This window comes from Siniperca chuatsi, linkage group LG3 (assembly GCF_020085105.1).
Source record: "Siniperca chuatsi isolate FFG_IHB_CAS linkage group LG3, ASM2008510v1, whole genome shotgun sequence".
Lineage (NCBI taxonomy): Eukaryota > Metazoa > Chordata > Actinopteri > Centrarchiformes > Sinipercidae > Siniperca > Siniperca chuatsi.
Genome location: NC_058044.1, coordinates 12,956,802 through 12,973,090, shown reverse-complemented (window position 1 = coordinate 12,973,090; position 16,289 = coordinate 12,956,802). Strand labels below are relative to the sequence as shown.

Sequence of the window (16,289 nt, the reverse complement as noted above, 5' to 3'; positions counted from 1 at the left end):
AAACTTTAATTTTGATTGTTCTTTATTCCATATTAATGTTATTGAGAAAAACTTAAAGGTACCCTGTGGAGTTTTTGACCACTCGTAGAGCTATGGAGCACTGTTTATATGAGTGGGTCCCTGTTTTGTTTGACATAACCACATAAATACATATTCCTGCCAATGGTTTCTCATTATTCCGAAGATCTACTGTATAAGTGGTGGTAACATGGCAAGAAATGTAGCAATGCGCCAACAAAACACAAGGATAAAGAAGACTAGCTAGCAAGTAAACATGGATGTAAACAATGCACTTTTAAAACTGCAAAAATGTTTTCTATAGAAGGAAATACATTCAACACCTTTCTTAGACCTCAAGGATGCACACAATGCATTTGCTGCGTAACACTGAATGTAAACATAACTTTGTTTACAAGAAAACTTCACAGGGCACCTTTAAGATCTGAAACCTAGTTTTCAGGGGCTTTAATGTTATACAAAGAAACAGGTGAATCAGCTGATACTTTTTAAATTTGCAGCTTGTTAAGTGACGTTGTTCTGCATGTCTGAAACAAGCCACACTGTCCTTTTAATCAGTCCTCTTTTTTGTCAATTTCATTTTATTATTCTAAATGATAACATAATGCATAATGTAAGCATTTTTCATCTTAACTTGGTTTTACCTCCTGTCTTACAATATAAAAAGAAACACAACAAGTAATAACCAGTCCTGTGTAACCAATGATACAAAATACATTCTTTTATTCATTCATCATTGTAAATACACAAAACAAATCAATGCAAAGTATTAACACAAAAAATATTTAATGGGATATAAATCTTGACACCATTTACACACCATTTACACAAACTATTTTGGAAATTAATGTGCTTGTATCTCTTTTTGGAATCACCCTTTTGATGCATCCAGTCTGTAATATCAGTCAAAGCTATCTATGCCTTTTCCCTTTGCCTACACACACAGCTTTTATTATTTCAACTACATTACTTTGAATCTATCCAACTGTGCTCATCCTATTTTGTCCCTCATTACTCTTCTCACCTAGATCATTTTGCTGTAACGTTTATGATTCATATTTTTATTATATGTACATGATATACATTGATTCTTAAATACATTTTCATTGTTTCCAATCTATTTACAATATAAGAGCTTATTGATATTTTAAATGGTTACAAAATATGTGTAGTTGATGCTCTAAAAACGTTAAAGCAAAAAGAGGCAAATGTGATATTATACTGACTATGTAGGTAACAAGTGGTTGTTTAAAGTTGTACTGGAAAAAGGCTTTGCTTCACCTCCAGTGCAACAAAACTGCACAGTATTTCATGAGAAGAAAGTATGCAGTCATATTTGAAAAACAGAAAAATAAACAGGGCTGTGTGCCATCAACAAAATATTGATTCAAACTGCAATTCTCTTTGAAAACATGAGGTTTATGGAGCGTTTTTGTAACTCTAATCAATCTCCTCACATCTCCATTCCTACTGGCTTTGCAAATGGAAAAAATTGCACTTCCATCGTATCCTTGAATCCTGTTCATGTGATTGGAAAAGCAGAACCATTCTCTGTCTGGTATCGGAACCACTAAGTCTGCGGCAGAGCACTACCTCAGTGCAAACAGTTTTAACCCACACAGTTGTATCACAATAGACTGCAGCTGGATCTGACAGATCAAACAAGGTTTCCACAACAGACACAATACTTTATCTCTCTTCTTGTGGCTAAAAAGCGGGCAAGGAGCTAATGTCCCAGATGAAACTCATCACTCTGATGTAAATGTTCTTTCATTCTTTGGTTTAAGAGTATTATGCATTGCATTGAAGTCTCAGGATGCTATTAGAGAACACAAGTCAAGCCCTAGAGTAAACATTGTTTGCAATTAGTTCCTCATATGATATGACTGGTATTTGGTAGGTCTGGACATTGTTACTGATTGTAAATGTCTTGCATAGCAATATCTGAAGACTTAAAACAAACAACATGAAGAGTGAGATATTGAAACTTGACAAAATATCAAGATCCAGCTAATGAAACACAGGATATTACACATCTAATCTTCGACTTTGGAGTTTGGTAAAGAATGTACTTTGCAGTAAAAATATGGCTTGTCTGTAAATAGTCTATCTGTCTTATTATTATAAGTTGAAGCTTGATGAAAGACTGCTACGTCTGTTACCTCCATCTAGAAAAGGTTCACACCTATCACAGCATCTACTGGCTAACTTTGTGGCTCCCTGAATGTCATGAGAATGTGTAAAAAGTTTGTTGTATTTGTGAGCAAGCACACCATGAGCTCAGTGATCTCACAACCCATGAGGTGTATGTGTGCTTGTGTGTGTGAGGGTGCGTGTTTGTATGTGGGTGCAGGGATGGACCACTCACAGCAAACACATTAAAGCAATCCCATTCGCTCTCCACTTGCCGAATAGTGAGCTTGAACCCACACAGTCTGTTCTGTCTCTTGTTAGTCTCTGTCTTTTGCTGCTTTCAATACAGCCACAACCCATCCTTTAAAATCTTTCCCTGGCAGATGGAGACAGAGGCCTCTACGCCGACAGCAGCTGCCTCCGCTTCAGATCTTCTGGCACATGTGGAGCCTAGATTTGGACGAAGAGGTGGCGTCTTTCCACACCTTGCAGGAAAGGCCCTTGGCACAGTCACAGCGCTGGAAGATTTCTAAGCCATGAGAGCCTTTCTTCCTCTGCTTGGTGCACACCTCTCCCTGCCTCAGCACCGGCTTGCAGATTTTGGTCCAGAAGTGGCGGGCGCAGCAATAGCCCTCCGAGCAATCGGATGAACGCAGGCAAGGGTCGCCCTCATGCCCTAACAGAGGAAGACAAGAAATAGGACTGATCAGTGGTGAACCAGAAGGCAATACATCTCCAATCAGTATATCAAGTTGGCATATGTCTGCTTAGAAAAACAGAAACAAATGCTTCATCAGAGACCTGCATGAAATTATAAATCATGCAGCATCTTGCAGTTGTAGTGCTTTAGTTAAATAAAGCAAAGGAAGTGTACAATTATTGCTCATTAAGCTGTTATGTTTTCCATACGGATAAGTTTATGCAACCCTTTCTTCACGTTTCAATTCAGATTGCATTATGTGTGGCCATTTCAGACACAAAAGAAATGCATGAAGCTTTCAATATAAATCAAGCAAACAATTTGCTTATTCTGTATATTGACCATATCGACCCATCTGGTCTGAGTCTGATATTCTTGGCAGGAGGTTAGCATTACTCTTATGAATGCATAATTTGTGTAATTTAGTCATGCAGATTTTTTATCAGAAACACTTTTAAATGTGTATCACCTCTTGCCAAAAGCTGCTTCACCATTCAAACAGAGTCGTCCTGTATCACTGACAAAACCACATTTTGCTGATTAGTTATTTCACTATGAAGTTCCAACCATCAGCATGATGGACTGCTAAGCCTGACTGCTTGTTCATTGCTTTAACACCACTGATTCTCTTGATGGATTTTTCTCAAGCAGCAACTTGCATAAGGCCATTATAATGCAATAATGTTTAGGAGAGGGAGTGAGTCGAGCACAAATAAAAGTAAATGGCCTTATTTATAGCAACTTTAAGTAGTGCTGCTATTTTCACATTGATTTTAGCATTGCAGCCTGCTGTCTTCAGGGTGCATTTAGAGTTGAGTAATTTAAGTGTCTCATTAAACATATATCTTTATGGACAGGCCCTTACATTAACTTAAATAAGGTGACATGAACGCTAAGCAGGGGGCTCAGTGAGTTATTAGCTATAATCGAGCCAGACCTGTATTCTGTGGTTTTCACTTGTGTATCATACAATGTGTGCTGTCAATGAAAGTGTTTGTATGGCTTTATGTAGGTGCAGAAACAGCAGGGGCATTGTGGTTTCTTCTAGACTCCCCATGCTGTGCTTTGGGCTCACAGACACTGACATATGAGTAGAAGGGTAATTATCAACATAGTTTGTGGACTGGCGTCGCCCATGAATTCTGTAGGACATGCAGACAGTGAACAACAGAAAGATTCAGCCACCCAGACCAGATTCAGTGAGGATGACAGCAGAAAAGATGAAAGAAAACAACAACAGTGATAGTGTTTAGAGATGGAAGGGTTACCAGCGGACATGTTTTAAACATAATATGCAATCAAATCTTACCTTTAAGTGAAATCTTAGCATGTGCCTTCCCACTTTTCCTCCAGTTGTGGTCTTTGGTGGAGAGTTTGTTATGCTCATCTAAAGCTGAGATGTGAGGTGAGAGCACACTCTCAGAGATAGGGACACAAATATCTGCAGACAGAAAAATATGAAGGTCAAACATGACAGAAAACAATACCAACCCTGCGTACTTTGTCAGGAAGCTATGTAACAGATTGTTCAACCTGATGGCCAACTTGGCTAGTTAAAAGATCAGATCAATGTGTTAGCAGCTTATGTTAGTGATTGCTAAATGAGGCTTTATTAGGAGAACTAACTGCAACCATGAAGGCAGGTGACCTCCTGTGTGTGTTGGTCAGCTATGTCAATTAAAAACAAAGAACACACATTCATGCCATGCATACTGTTCATTGATGAAACAATGCCTTCCAAAATGTGACCATTGATTTCTAACCTCTGGGCATCAATTTACTACAGTTCAACTATAGTTCAGGAATCTGTCTGAAACCATGTGTTCAACATTATTTAAATGTATTGGCTCATTCACTAAGTCTCTGGGCTAGATACTGTGGTACTGTTTGTTCAGTGACCTGAAACAAGTCACTTTTTCCAGAATATCTGCATAAGACAAGAAATCTAATTTCTGACTCGTACCCTGCAGTCACAATATAACTGAAACTGACATGCACTGAAATTGTGTTTGTCTGTCAGGTACGTACAGTTACTGCAGCGGTTCCCAGGACAGCACATGGCATCTCGATGGCAGCGCTTCTTCCTCCTGCGGCAGGTGAGGCAGCGAGAGGGAGCTTGTTGAGGGCTATGGCAGTAGCTTCCCACACTGCACTCCTTATCACTGCTGCATGGATACATCTGCTGAGGTAAAAGATAAATTTACTCAGTCTGTGAAAACATATATTCGCACGCATTTATCTTAACAAAGGTGTGGTTTAGGTGCATAACTTCAGTGATATCAGACTTTTAAATCAACTGAATGAACAGCTCTTCCTGGTTACACTTCATAGGAATGTACTGTATGGTGACTGACATAACTTTGCGTTGACAAGGTGGCATTTTCAATGGGCTGCACAAAGTTCTAACCCAAGGGAGACACTTGACTGCATGTGCTATGTGGTGCAAGTTTGTCAATAAGAATCAAGCACTGTAGTGCAATATTGGTGCCAATGTAGTTGCAGTTGCATCACCCACCTGCTCTGATTATGTCAAAGTGGCAGTCATGTTGTGTTACATTTTTGTGGATTTACAATGCCAAGTGCAGGTCTTATTCAAAAGCTCAACTACCCTTTTTGTGAATGATGCAGAAAATGTTGCCTTTGATATTTGACTTTTATATATTTGCCTAAGGATGATAAAACAATATGAAACACACACATGCACATGGCTGTGCCATATTCCCATTATTACATCTTTCAGAATGGCACACATCAGGAGGCCAGTTTCTCGAAAGATGTCATGGGCTGGCTGGTGGAAACACCCCTCCCAAAGCCACATTGATCCTGTCAAACGCTGTTAAACATCTAATGTCATGTAAAAGTCCCTTTTTATTGGACATTGTATCTTCTTGTGATGGTAAACCAATGTGTTATCTCCTCCCAAATCAATTTAATTAAATGGGGCATATATTTGACAGTGATTCTGTATCTTCCACACAAGGACATCAGCTACTGTATGTCCACAAAATTTCGCCCACATTTTCAGTGCTGTGTTGCAGAGGGCAACATTGTTAAAGAGAAAGAATGTAGTGGATTTTGTTGGTCACAACCCAGCAAACCCGTACTTACACAGACCTAACAAAATAACTGCATTCCTTCTAATTCCATTCCATGCACCACAGTTGCACCATGCACCTCAGGTCGCAAAATTTAAATTGTAGCAGTTAACAAGCCAAATAAAACCCTTGTTATGTTCAGGTTAGAAAATCAGAGGGCCCAACCCAACAGAAACAGGGTCATGGTAGGTCCACACCCTCTAGTCCACATCAGTTCCTAAATTCCTGATGTGCAATTTATTGTGTTAGAAAATTGCACATTTTACTTGCAAGGACGCAGTCGATCCAAGAAAATCTAATGTTATTTTATTTGTGTGCACTTAATGTATATAAATAAATGTCACTATTTCAGGAGAGAAATGTTAGATCCTATACTGAGGGAAACCAGGTAATGCTAGCTTTATATGTTTCAGTTACTGTAAGAGTCACTTTGTATTTAATCAAAGGTTTCCTGGCTGGTTACTCATTGTTTACAGTTTAAGAACTACAAGTATCATTGGTATTAGAAAGAGACATTGCTGTTAAGTTTTACAAACGTAATTTTTGATGTTTTGATTATCAAAACCAAATGCCACTCACCCTTACTGTATTGAGGTGGTGGCAGAAGTCTCAGCAGCATGCAGAGATCTAAAATCTTGGCAAATTAAGCCAAAACTATCTGTATGGCTAGATACCATAAGTGGGTAAGTGGGAAAATATGTTGGTTGTTTGTTTTGGGTGAACTGACTACAGGCTCTGGTCCCTCTGCACCCAATTTTAGTGGACAACATATTGTAGGGATTAACATGTCTCTCACTGGTGTGGTCATTTTTTTTCAGGTCCAAGACAATAGAGCTATTAGAATTTCCAAATCAAGAAAAACCACTTCAGTTTCTCTCAATTTCTCTCAAATTGTTCAGAGGCTTAATGAGTCTACAGGCATAATTGAGGGGTAATTACTGTAGCTAATCATACTCCTTTATAGTCAATTTGGAATCATTTTTGCTTTAGTATTTTTTGTTTTGACATCAAAAGATTGAGACATATTCTGTTGTCCAGCAAAGCACACGAAGAACCTTTAACTTTTTTCTGTAAGTGCACTGAAATGACCATGCTAGAAAAACCACCACCTTAACAAACATAACATCCACTGTCCACAGCAGCAAGAAGTACAATTAAAGCCAACTTCACTTTTTCCATAACAAGTGTGTGCACCAATGGGAAGTTTTACTGGAACTGCTGTCTTGATATAATTCCTTACACATGCAAGTCCTGTCGCTGTTAGACTTGGAACAGGAGCAAAGGAGTTTGACATAAATTCTATCACAAATACAACAAATGAAACAATTCGCACTGAACTCATCAAGGGAGAAGGACATTTTGAACAGCTGCAGGGAAGCAGTGCTCTGGCTCAAGTCCACATCCGTTGGGCGAGACACAATAAAGGTCAGGCCACTGTGTTTCTTCAGTTGCTGCACATCTTTATCTTATTTTAAGCCATTCAGTTTGATTTTAAGGTATTGTTATTACAACGGAAGGACTGAGTTGTCACACATTTGCACAACACCTATTCAAATATTCAGATCAGTAAAAAATGAGCAGGATATGGATTCTGACTGTGTAAATTATGTCCAGTGTAGACTGACATTAGAACAACATGTTTGGCTGGCACACCACCACCGGTACCACAACCACATTTAGCTGGCACTGCACTGACAGATCTGATTTAGTGTGGCTTAACCACTGACAAACATGGAACAATAAACATGAGAATGAATAAGGAAGAAGTTTAAATCAGAGGAAAATCATTATAGCCACAATAAATAGGGGTATAAAGGTCAGCTGAGAGGGGCTGTCATGCCCAAAAGAAGAGGCAAACATGAATGTACACCACATGTTAAAATCAGCTCTCAACAATATCAGTATTTCAGCACATTAGAAGTTGTTACTCGATGTGCTTGTGCTTCAGAAAGTGCAGTCTCAAGATTAGACTTGTTGGATGGATGCCATACTGACTTTCTCAGGCTGGAAACACATGGAGGCAATGATACAGGCACAGAAAAATGAGCAGGAATATTAAACTGAATGATCATCCATCATTATGACAGATTCCCATTATTGCATTTGCTTAATGTGTTGATGAAAGTACCAAAGCCCTGGTGTTTGATAGATTCTAAATATTTCTTAATTACTACTGTCTTAAGAACGTTATATTCAAAGGCAGGTAGGGTTTAATATAAACGCCATCAAGTTGCATTATAATGTAATATGAAATCACTGGAGTTGCCATTAAAATCTGAGGTTCTCTTTCAGAAAAAAACAAAAATAAATAATAATAAAAATAATAATAATAATATTTTACAGGAATTGTTTGACATTTTGGCTTTCTTGCAGAGAGTTGGATGAGAAAATTGATACCACCGATATGTTTGTGCATTAAATATGGAGCTAGAGCCAAGAGGCAATTAGCCTAGCTTAGCATAAATATTAGAAGCATGGGGCTAGCCCCAGCTAGTCTGGCTCTCTCTTATATGCCCACCAGCACCTCTAAAGCTTACTAATTAACTTAATGTTTCTCTTTTATTTAATCCGTAAATAACAGAAATGTAAAAACGTCAATTTGTGGTTTTAGATGGAGTTACGTTGTGTAACTATTTCTTAACAAACAACAGTCGAGCAGTTGACACAAAAACGGAAAAACCCAGCAGTGTCTTCGCTGCACAGAAGTACTTGGCACACGGATAAACCATTGCTGGGTACTTCTGTGCAGCATCTTCTAGCTCCCTCTAAAACCAAAATTTTAAATTTTTACATTTCTGTTTTTGTGTACAAAGTAAACAAACAAGATACAACATGTAATTAATTGTGGGAGCTGTGGTTGGTGTATTTCTGAACTTTGGAAAAGCTATGCTAGCTCTTTATGCTAAGCTAAGTTAATCGCCTCCTGGCTCTAGCTCTGTTTTTAACACACAGACATTAGAGCGTCAATAATCTTCTCGTCCCACTCTCGACGAGAAATTTAAACCATATCTCATGGTCTTCCTCAGCAGATGGAGTTTGCTCCACTGAGAAAGACCTTTAAGATTCATAAGTCATGGTGTTTTTTCCAAGGTCAAGATTGAACTTTCAACCCCATCTGGGATTTTCTGTTGTTGTCTCAATTGCTCATTCAGAGAAACATGTACATCACCATGGAGTACTGGTATAATCACAGCTGATAAGGGAAATATGCTGGAAATATGGTCTGTAAAGAAGTTCAAGAAAATGCAGTGGGAATTTTTTCCCTGACATGAAAAATGTGCTGTTATCTAAATATGAAGACAAATGGGCTCGGCCACGTGCAATAGCACTTCATACTACCTGCTCTGATTCCTATCTGTTTTTCTGGTCAGCAGGGTTGGATCGATTACAGTGCATACTGCATATGCACCTCTTCGATCATGATTCAAACCGCAAGACAGCCCTTTGAAACCGAATGATACAAGGCTGACCCCCAAATCACGGTTGATAATCTCGCCTTATCTTGTCATGCTTTAAAACGCCTCATTCGAAACTTCTGAGGGACGGCGCTTCATTTGAATGGATCTTATTCATATCGCATCCTTTTTCTGTTGCTCCCTTATTTTTTCCTAGACAGCCTTCACACATAAAAGCACTGCCTTGGAACCTGCACAGGAAGTGGGTTGAATATTGTGTACTCTGCAGCCTCTCTTGGTATGCTGGTGAGACGATAAAGGAAGAGACAGACAGAGAGCCATAAGGGAAGCCCCCGGCCCTGTCTCGTGCTGCTCTCGTGCTGGTAAAGCACTGTAGCTTTGAAGAGGAACCTTAAATGTGCGGGAGCAACAATCTACAAGGGATTTACTGCAGGATATACAGAGCTTTGAACTAACCCCCCGGGTCCCTTATTTTCCTCTGCAGAGTCATTCCAAAGTGCTGACATAATTCGATGGAAGTGCTCTGTAATGCATTGAAATAACACAAGGTATGTTTCTTCTGCTTAGTTCGAGTCTGAAGGTTTAAAATTTAGGGACAGTATAAAAATGATGGGGAAGGTGAGGGGGGTTGAATCTTATGTTTCACTTTGTAAAAAAGAAAGGCCCTTTCCCAATGTTATTAATGTTTTCTAAAAACTGCACTGCCTGAGTAATAAGAGAAGTTCATACACGCTGTAGGCTACTTCCATTGTTTTTGTTTGAGACAAAAGCACAAAAATCTACAATGAAGCTTAAGTAAACAACTTCTTCACATGCTTAGTACACATCCACACTTTTTGAGCTCTGTGTCGTGATTGCATTTGACCTTCAGAGATCAGGCACGTAACATGAAACTGTGAATGGTGTTAATGAGTGGCAGGGGCGCTACAGAGTCAAATAAACGATGTCACTGAATAAACAAACTTCATATGCCCTGAAAGCACAGACAGCCCGTATCAGATAACATAGGGATGGCTGCGCACAAGTCACTCGTAGAATCCATGTCTTCAAACACAGCTTGGCGTCTTTCATCACTCAAAACACATGTGTTTATGGGCATGTGCCTTTGAGTGCTAGAATCCAAAGTCTCCAAAAACTAGACTCTCCTTAAGTTAAGTATACATTCTGAGTTGATCTTATTCATCGGACATGAGGTGAGGCACGCAGTCAGCGTACATGACTGCTCTCTTCAAAGACTATCAAAGGAAAGGGGAAAAGCTCTTTATGGTAATCTAGGAGGTGTGCTGCTCTAAAAGGTGTAATCCTGTGAAATGAGAGGTGCATGGGTCTCCTCTCTCATTAACAGGTCCAATTACAGTAATGGAGGTTTCCAAAGGAGGCCCCTAATGGCTCCAGTGTAGGGCCCTCACAGTGCCCAAGGGACCCACAGACTGGAAAGGCCACAGGACAGGAGACTGAAGCACAAACTGAGCCAAGCGCTAACAAGCACTCACACCTCTCCTTGCCTTTTCTCTCTCTTTTTCAGCTCATTAGGATCACTTAACAGTCATTTTAGGTTTAAATGAGGGTGGGGGGGTGGCATAAGGCTGAGAGAGAGAGAAAGGACGTGGCTCTACTTTTATAGGCAGAGGCCTCAGAGATCACTTGTTAAAGTACTGTCTGTCTTGAATTAAATAAAGCAACTAGTTAAGGCTGACTGACCGGCTGCTGATGTTTTACAGACACATACTGCATGAATGCCGCCACGCTGTCGGTTCCCTTGTGGGATCAGAGGTTACGGTGGTGAGCACTGCCTGCCCGTGCTATCCATTTCTGCTGGTTCCCTTCCAAGGAGCCAACAGTGCCACCCACGTGCGCTGGCTGTCAAGGTCTAAGAGGCGAACATTTTGGTTTTGTCGGTTTTACTCCAGTCAGGCTGATGTGAAAAGAGTGTTACAACGGGAAAACATTCAGCAGTTTGCCCCGACCGAACGCCAAGGGATAGCCAAAACCTGACCTTGGTTTGTATGTGATTAATGTAACTCTTATCGCCAAACAGTGTCAGCAGCTACAGGAAATAAAAGCACATTAAGCTGTCAAATGCTTCCTATAACCAAACGCTCTGAGCAGCATTTCTAATCTGATGGATAAAACACCAAATTACACCCTTGTTTCCTGCTGCAGAGGCTCGTCTCCACGGGGTGGCTGGACTCTCTCCCTCGATAATTTCCTTCATTTCAAAGTAAGTCAATGAGGGCAATTCTGGGGGAGATTTCTTGTAATTTTCTAAATTTTCTCAAACTGTGAGAGATTTTCAGGCCCCCAAAGAGCTACCTCACGCCATGTAAAAATGTTGTCTATTCTTGTGTTTGACTGTGGACTAAAGTAGGTTAAAAAAAAATGAGTAAGAGTTTTAAAGAATGGCCATGGTGGTGAATTATTGAGATTCTCACTCACATTTCTGCCAAGCTCACAATCACTCACATCCTGAACCCACTGTGAATTCTCCAGAGGTGTAATAATCTGCCAACTATTCCTCACATATTCTAACAAACTCAGCAGCATGACAACTTGACCATAAATCTACTTGTACGATATCTGCAGTGAGGTTTCCCACAATGCAGATGCCAGAGGAGAAATTTGAGTTGATGCATGCCCATTTTCCAAACTTACACCCAAGCCTTAATCAGCAGTAATTCACTTCACAAATGCAGATGGAGATGAAAATGTTTTGGGGTGCCTACTGTGAACCACTTTAGAAAGAAAATGACTCAGTAATGTGCTGTTTTGTGCTATGCACCATGTTTCAAGGCATTTATCATAATTTAAAAATCTAGGGTAGAGTAATTGCAGTTGTACACTTCCTGTGATCACACCTAAATATATGCTGCACTTACAGCCTCATGAAGAGAGCAGACTTGTTATCTTTGATTTTATTCTGCTCATAAATGGCCACTGTATGATGAGATGCAAAAGGTCAGTGCAGTTTGGTTGCCAGCGTCAAGCCATGTATGCCGCTATGGCTGAGCTGCGGCTGTTAATTTTTCAACGCTGGAAAACCTCCTGGCAGCCAGAACACACACACACACACATATATATATATATATATATACCCCCCCTGCCATAAATGCTATTCATTTGGACACACTACACCCTGCACCATGACATTTTACTTTTGTAACAGTATGGTGGTCTCTGCACACCCATATTGTTTCCCCTCAGTCCACTCTTCCAAACCGCTCCAGATTATTGCAAAAGATGTAAGCAGGCGTTCAAATTGAGGTCTGGCAGGGTTGCTTGAGGTTGGATCTCCACACTCCGCAGAGCAGAGAAAGTGGCTTTTCCATAATTTCTTCTGTCTGAGCTGGATGTCAGAGCGCTTCTCTCAGCAATATGCACTTCACAGATATCCAACACTATCACTACTTCAAGTGATATCACAGACAGTTGAAAGGGCCAAATGTAAACATAAACTAGCGTTAAATCTAGTGGGTGAGACCATCAGACAAAAAACTGCTTAAAACATAAGAACAAGAGTAATCAGCTGTTTCAGTGAGCTGATGTACAGACTCTGTCTATGTGATGGAGATGTGGTAGTGCCATCTGCTGCTCAAAAAGATACTGTGAGACGTCAACAGCAACTCTGAGCTCCACATAATCAGACTCCTACATGTTTAATTAAATGTTACAGTTAGTGGTTTTACAGCTGATTGACATTTCTAGGAGATGAAGGCTGTTGGCATTTGTCAGGGTTTTTTTGACAGATATGTCATGTTTCTTTTCCACATTGATATACATTTTCCAAACCTTCCTCAGAATGGACAAAAAATTAACTAAAATATCCTCTTGTAAGAAATTATTTGATATATGGAGAACTTTGCTTTCCCAGCCAAACAGCAAATGTACAGCTCTATTTCCTCACTTGATAAAAATCACTCATAATGTTCACAACTTTTTTATGTTTGACAGAATGAAACCTGACAAATCTTTAACATTGTTGATCCCACGTTCCTTGTCAAACTACAGCAATATGGAACTTTGTTGAAACAGCAGGAATTGATAACTCTTTGAGTGGGTATTAAGTGGTCGGTAAACTATCCCTCAGAGGCCCCACAGTAAGAATCTCATAATCCCAGCAAGCGTCTGGACCACTTTAATGACACTAAGACCCAGACAGAAAATTACCAAGTGTTAACTTTTTCTCACATTTCTGCTGGCATTAATGATTTACTGTGGAAGTGCGCTGCACCCGACTGTGGCGTCAGGTCTGAAAGGCAATTATGGTTTATGAGGGGTCCAATCCCTGCAATTTCCAATAACGATTCACACGTGAGAGAGTCTTTTTTAAGCATAGGGCTATTTCACTTGTACACCTCAAGATACTCCATAGGCACAGTTTTGGAGACGTCCCGCACAATTACGCACGCTTATCTGTATCAACGGTACACTCATAATTTAATTAAAATGAAAAAACTGTTCTTCTTCCTTGTCATGCTTATTAGAATAGGTTAAAACTACTTTTGGAATCGTCAAGTTATTATTACCACTAATAATACATTATTCCACTGGCTCTAATGCTTATACCCAATTTCAGGCTGTGCGTAAATGTAGGGCTGGCATATCCATTTATAAGTCCTCAGACAAATCACTAATTCAAATTACCTGCGCAAGGATGTTATATTTCTTGGTGATCCCGCTGTGGACAGTGGCGGAGCGGTTTGTAGCGGGTGTAGGTGTCTCTTCCAACAGAGCTGGCTTGATGGAGTTCGCCTTTGGGCGCGCCTCTGATACCTGGGATGTCCCAGTCTTCAGTGTAACGACGAGAAACATCACAACACAGCATCTATTCCAAGTTAAGACGAGCATCCTTGAAAAAAATACTGAAATACCAAAAAAAAAACAAAAAAACTGAATCACTTGAATAACCTTAACTTTGTGCCGCAAAAATGAAGTTTCTCAATGAGAAGTGTGCGCCCTCGGTGTCCGTGCGTCACGCTTACCCGACTGTAATACAGAGAGTAGTGATGAGGATATTCAAAAGAATGACTGCCATCTACACACTTATCTGAAAAACACAGAGAGCCCAGTGTAGAAGGGAAACAATGAAGAAGAGAATCTGTTAAAATTATGCTCTGAGGGTCAGAAAGAAATTTGACAAGAGGTTTCGACCCTGTGTCTGTCTGGCTGTGAGTGAGCACTTAGTCCTGCAGCCGGGTATTTTATGATCTCGGATGCTTTCTTTTTATAGGAGTCTAATGAGTTTGCTTCCTCCGCCCCTATTCACCACTGACAAAGAATGAAACTGATCTGTGTGCGGCACTGCTGCTTGCGCATTGTCGTCTCGACATCGGCACCAGGAGCCCCGTTGGGAGAAAGCTATAAAATTATACACTGTGTATTTTAATTGGTCGCTTGACCCTTTTTACTGCGAGGCGGTTGGGCGCGTAGGAAATGGGGAAAAAGTCAAGATTAGGCTGCCAGAAAGAGGGTTTGTAGGCAACGTGGAACATTTTCCATAATCACAAGAATGAATTTGTGTTTCTAGGAAAGTGTTACCTGTATTTTCAAAAATCCATTCACATTCAGCCCATCTCAAAAGCAAAAAGCCTCAATATTTACACTTGTGACTGGGATTACGTTTGTCATTGAAATCATGTCCTGACCAATGTGAAATGTAAATAAGCATGAGGCAGTTCAGGGTCCATTTAACCAGCATTCCGGAATAACTTAGAATAAAAAACTATCTGATAACCATTGTTTTCCCTCTGTGGGAAAGGCATCCCTCATGATGCAAGGAATGCCAATGGCGATAAAGTTAGTGATATAAGTATTATAGAGGCTCCTTTGTTTGATTCTTAGAGCCTTGTATCAGGACAAGTCATATTCATGTTGGTTAGATAATTCATGTGGAGGTACAATGAACTCTTTCAGTTTCAGGCAGGTAAAGCTTATGATTTTGGAAGAATAATGCATTTAGTGCAGGCACACAAGTTCTGCCTGGAAATAATTAATTTTGGTGATGTTATAAGTTTTTAAACGCCAACAGTTTGTAAATGGATGCCTTTTACTGCCTTTCTTGTATATGCATATTGTTGTGATAGGTGCTATTTCAAATTTTCATTTTTCAGAAACATCCAACAAATCATCTTCTCAGTGCATTAACCCCACGACTCCTATCCTCCTTTATACTCCTATCCTAATGGTAAATACGATGCACAAATAGAAATCACAGTGCATGTAAATCAAGCACAAAAGCCAATCTTATCAATTTAAAAAAAAATTAGCGGCCAGTCACCAAAACCATCTTTCCCACAATTGCTCTATGACTCTACGCCTAATAATGCTTTAGTCTTCACACAAGTTGGAACTATCTATTCAAGGCTGGAAGCTCGGCTGGGCTGGGATGAAACCAGTATACCGGTAAAGGCTTTTGACCTCAAAAGCGATCCATCACAGGCTCCAATTCGAAGTGTCAAGTTCTTTTGTTGAAGACAATGGACAACCAACTGAACTGGGGAGTGGGAGGAAGTATTGGACTTGTTTGATGTAACTGTAGATGCTTAGAGGTGATACTATTTTAGCCACCTTTGTCACCCGAGTGACACAGTGATTTACCTTGAAATACATCAGACAGTTGCTTTTCACAGAAATTCATTTATACACGAAATCATCCATCAGAGGAAAAGTTACCTGCTGGACATAAAGTTTTGATATTTCAGAAAATAAACTTCAACTGAATAAGTACCGCTGCCATTGTGAAGATTTCACTAACATCTTCTGTGGAATAAATGAAAGATTATGCTCAAATAACAAAGCAAAACAAAAACAATGCCTCACAGCATGAACTTTGATTTAGTCTATAAACGCCGAGTGATGCCCAGCTGGATTTTGTATGCCTTCAATGCTGCTGATTAAACAGCTGAAGAAGTCCCTGAAGAGAGGGTGAAA

The 16,289-nt window shown here is 39.9% G+C and overlaps 1 protein-coding gene across 3 annotated transcripts; it reads right to left on the bottom strand.

The window, feature by feature from the left end:
* Positions 1 to 724: 724 nt before the first annotated feature.
* Positions 725 to 14,566, bottom strand: dkk2 (dickkopf WNT signaling pathway inhibitor 2). 3 transcript variants are annotated; one of them, XM_044190817.1, is made up of 5 exons: positions 14,342 to 14,566; positions 14,004 to 14,221; positions 4,880 to 5,033; positions 4,161 to 4,292; positions 725 to 2,827 (listed from the first exon to the last, which is right to left on the bottom strand). In XM_044190817.1, the coding sequence occupies exons 2-5, from the start codon at positions 14,205 to 14,207 to the stop codon at positions 2,577 to 2,579; spliced, it is 741 nt and encodes a 246-aa protein (XP_044046752.1). In that variant the 5' UTR covers positions 14,208 to 14,221; positions 14,342 to 14,566; the 3' UTR covers positions 725 to 2,576. The 3 variants fall into 3 exon arrangements, with proteins under 3 accessions (XP_044046752.1, XP_044046751.1, XP_044046754.1); XM_044190816.1 differs by having other exon boundaries at positions 14,004 to 14,566; XM_044190819.1 differs by having other exon boundaries at positions 4,880 to 5,030; positions 14,004 to 14,566.
* Positions 14,567 to 16,289: the final 1,723 nt, after the last annotated feature.

What these genes read in the sequence shown, in the direction of transcription:
- dkk2 (XM_044190816.1), bottom strand. Translation starts at nt 14,207, where the DNA reads ATGCTCGTCTTAACTTGGAATAGATGCTGTGTTGTGATGTTTCTCGTC. An exon ending in TGGGAACCGCTGCAGTAACT is followed by an intron (nt 4,293 to 4,879) that starts GTACGTACCTGA and finishes TTCTGTCTGCAG; the next exon opens with ATATTTGTGTCCCTATCTCT. An exon ending in TGCTAAGATTTCACTTAAAG is followed by an intron (nt 2,828 to 4,160) that starts GTAAGATTTGAT and finishes TTCCTCTGTTAG; the next exon opens with GGCATGAGGGCGACCCTTGC.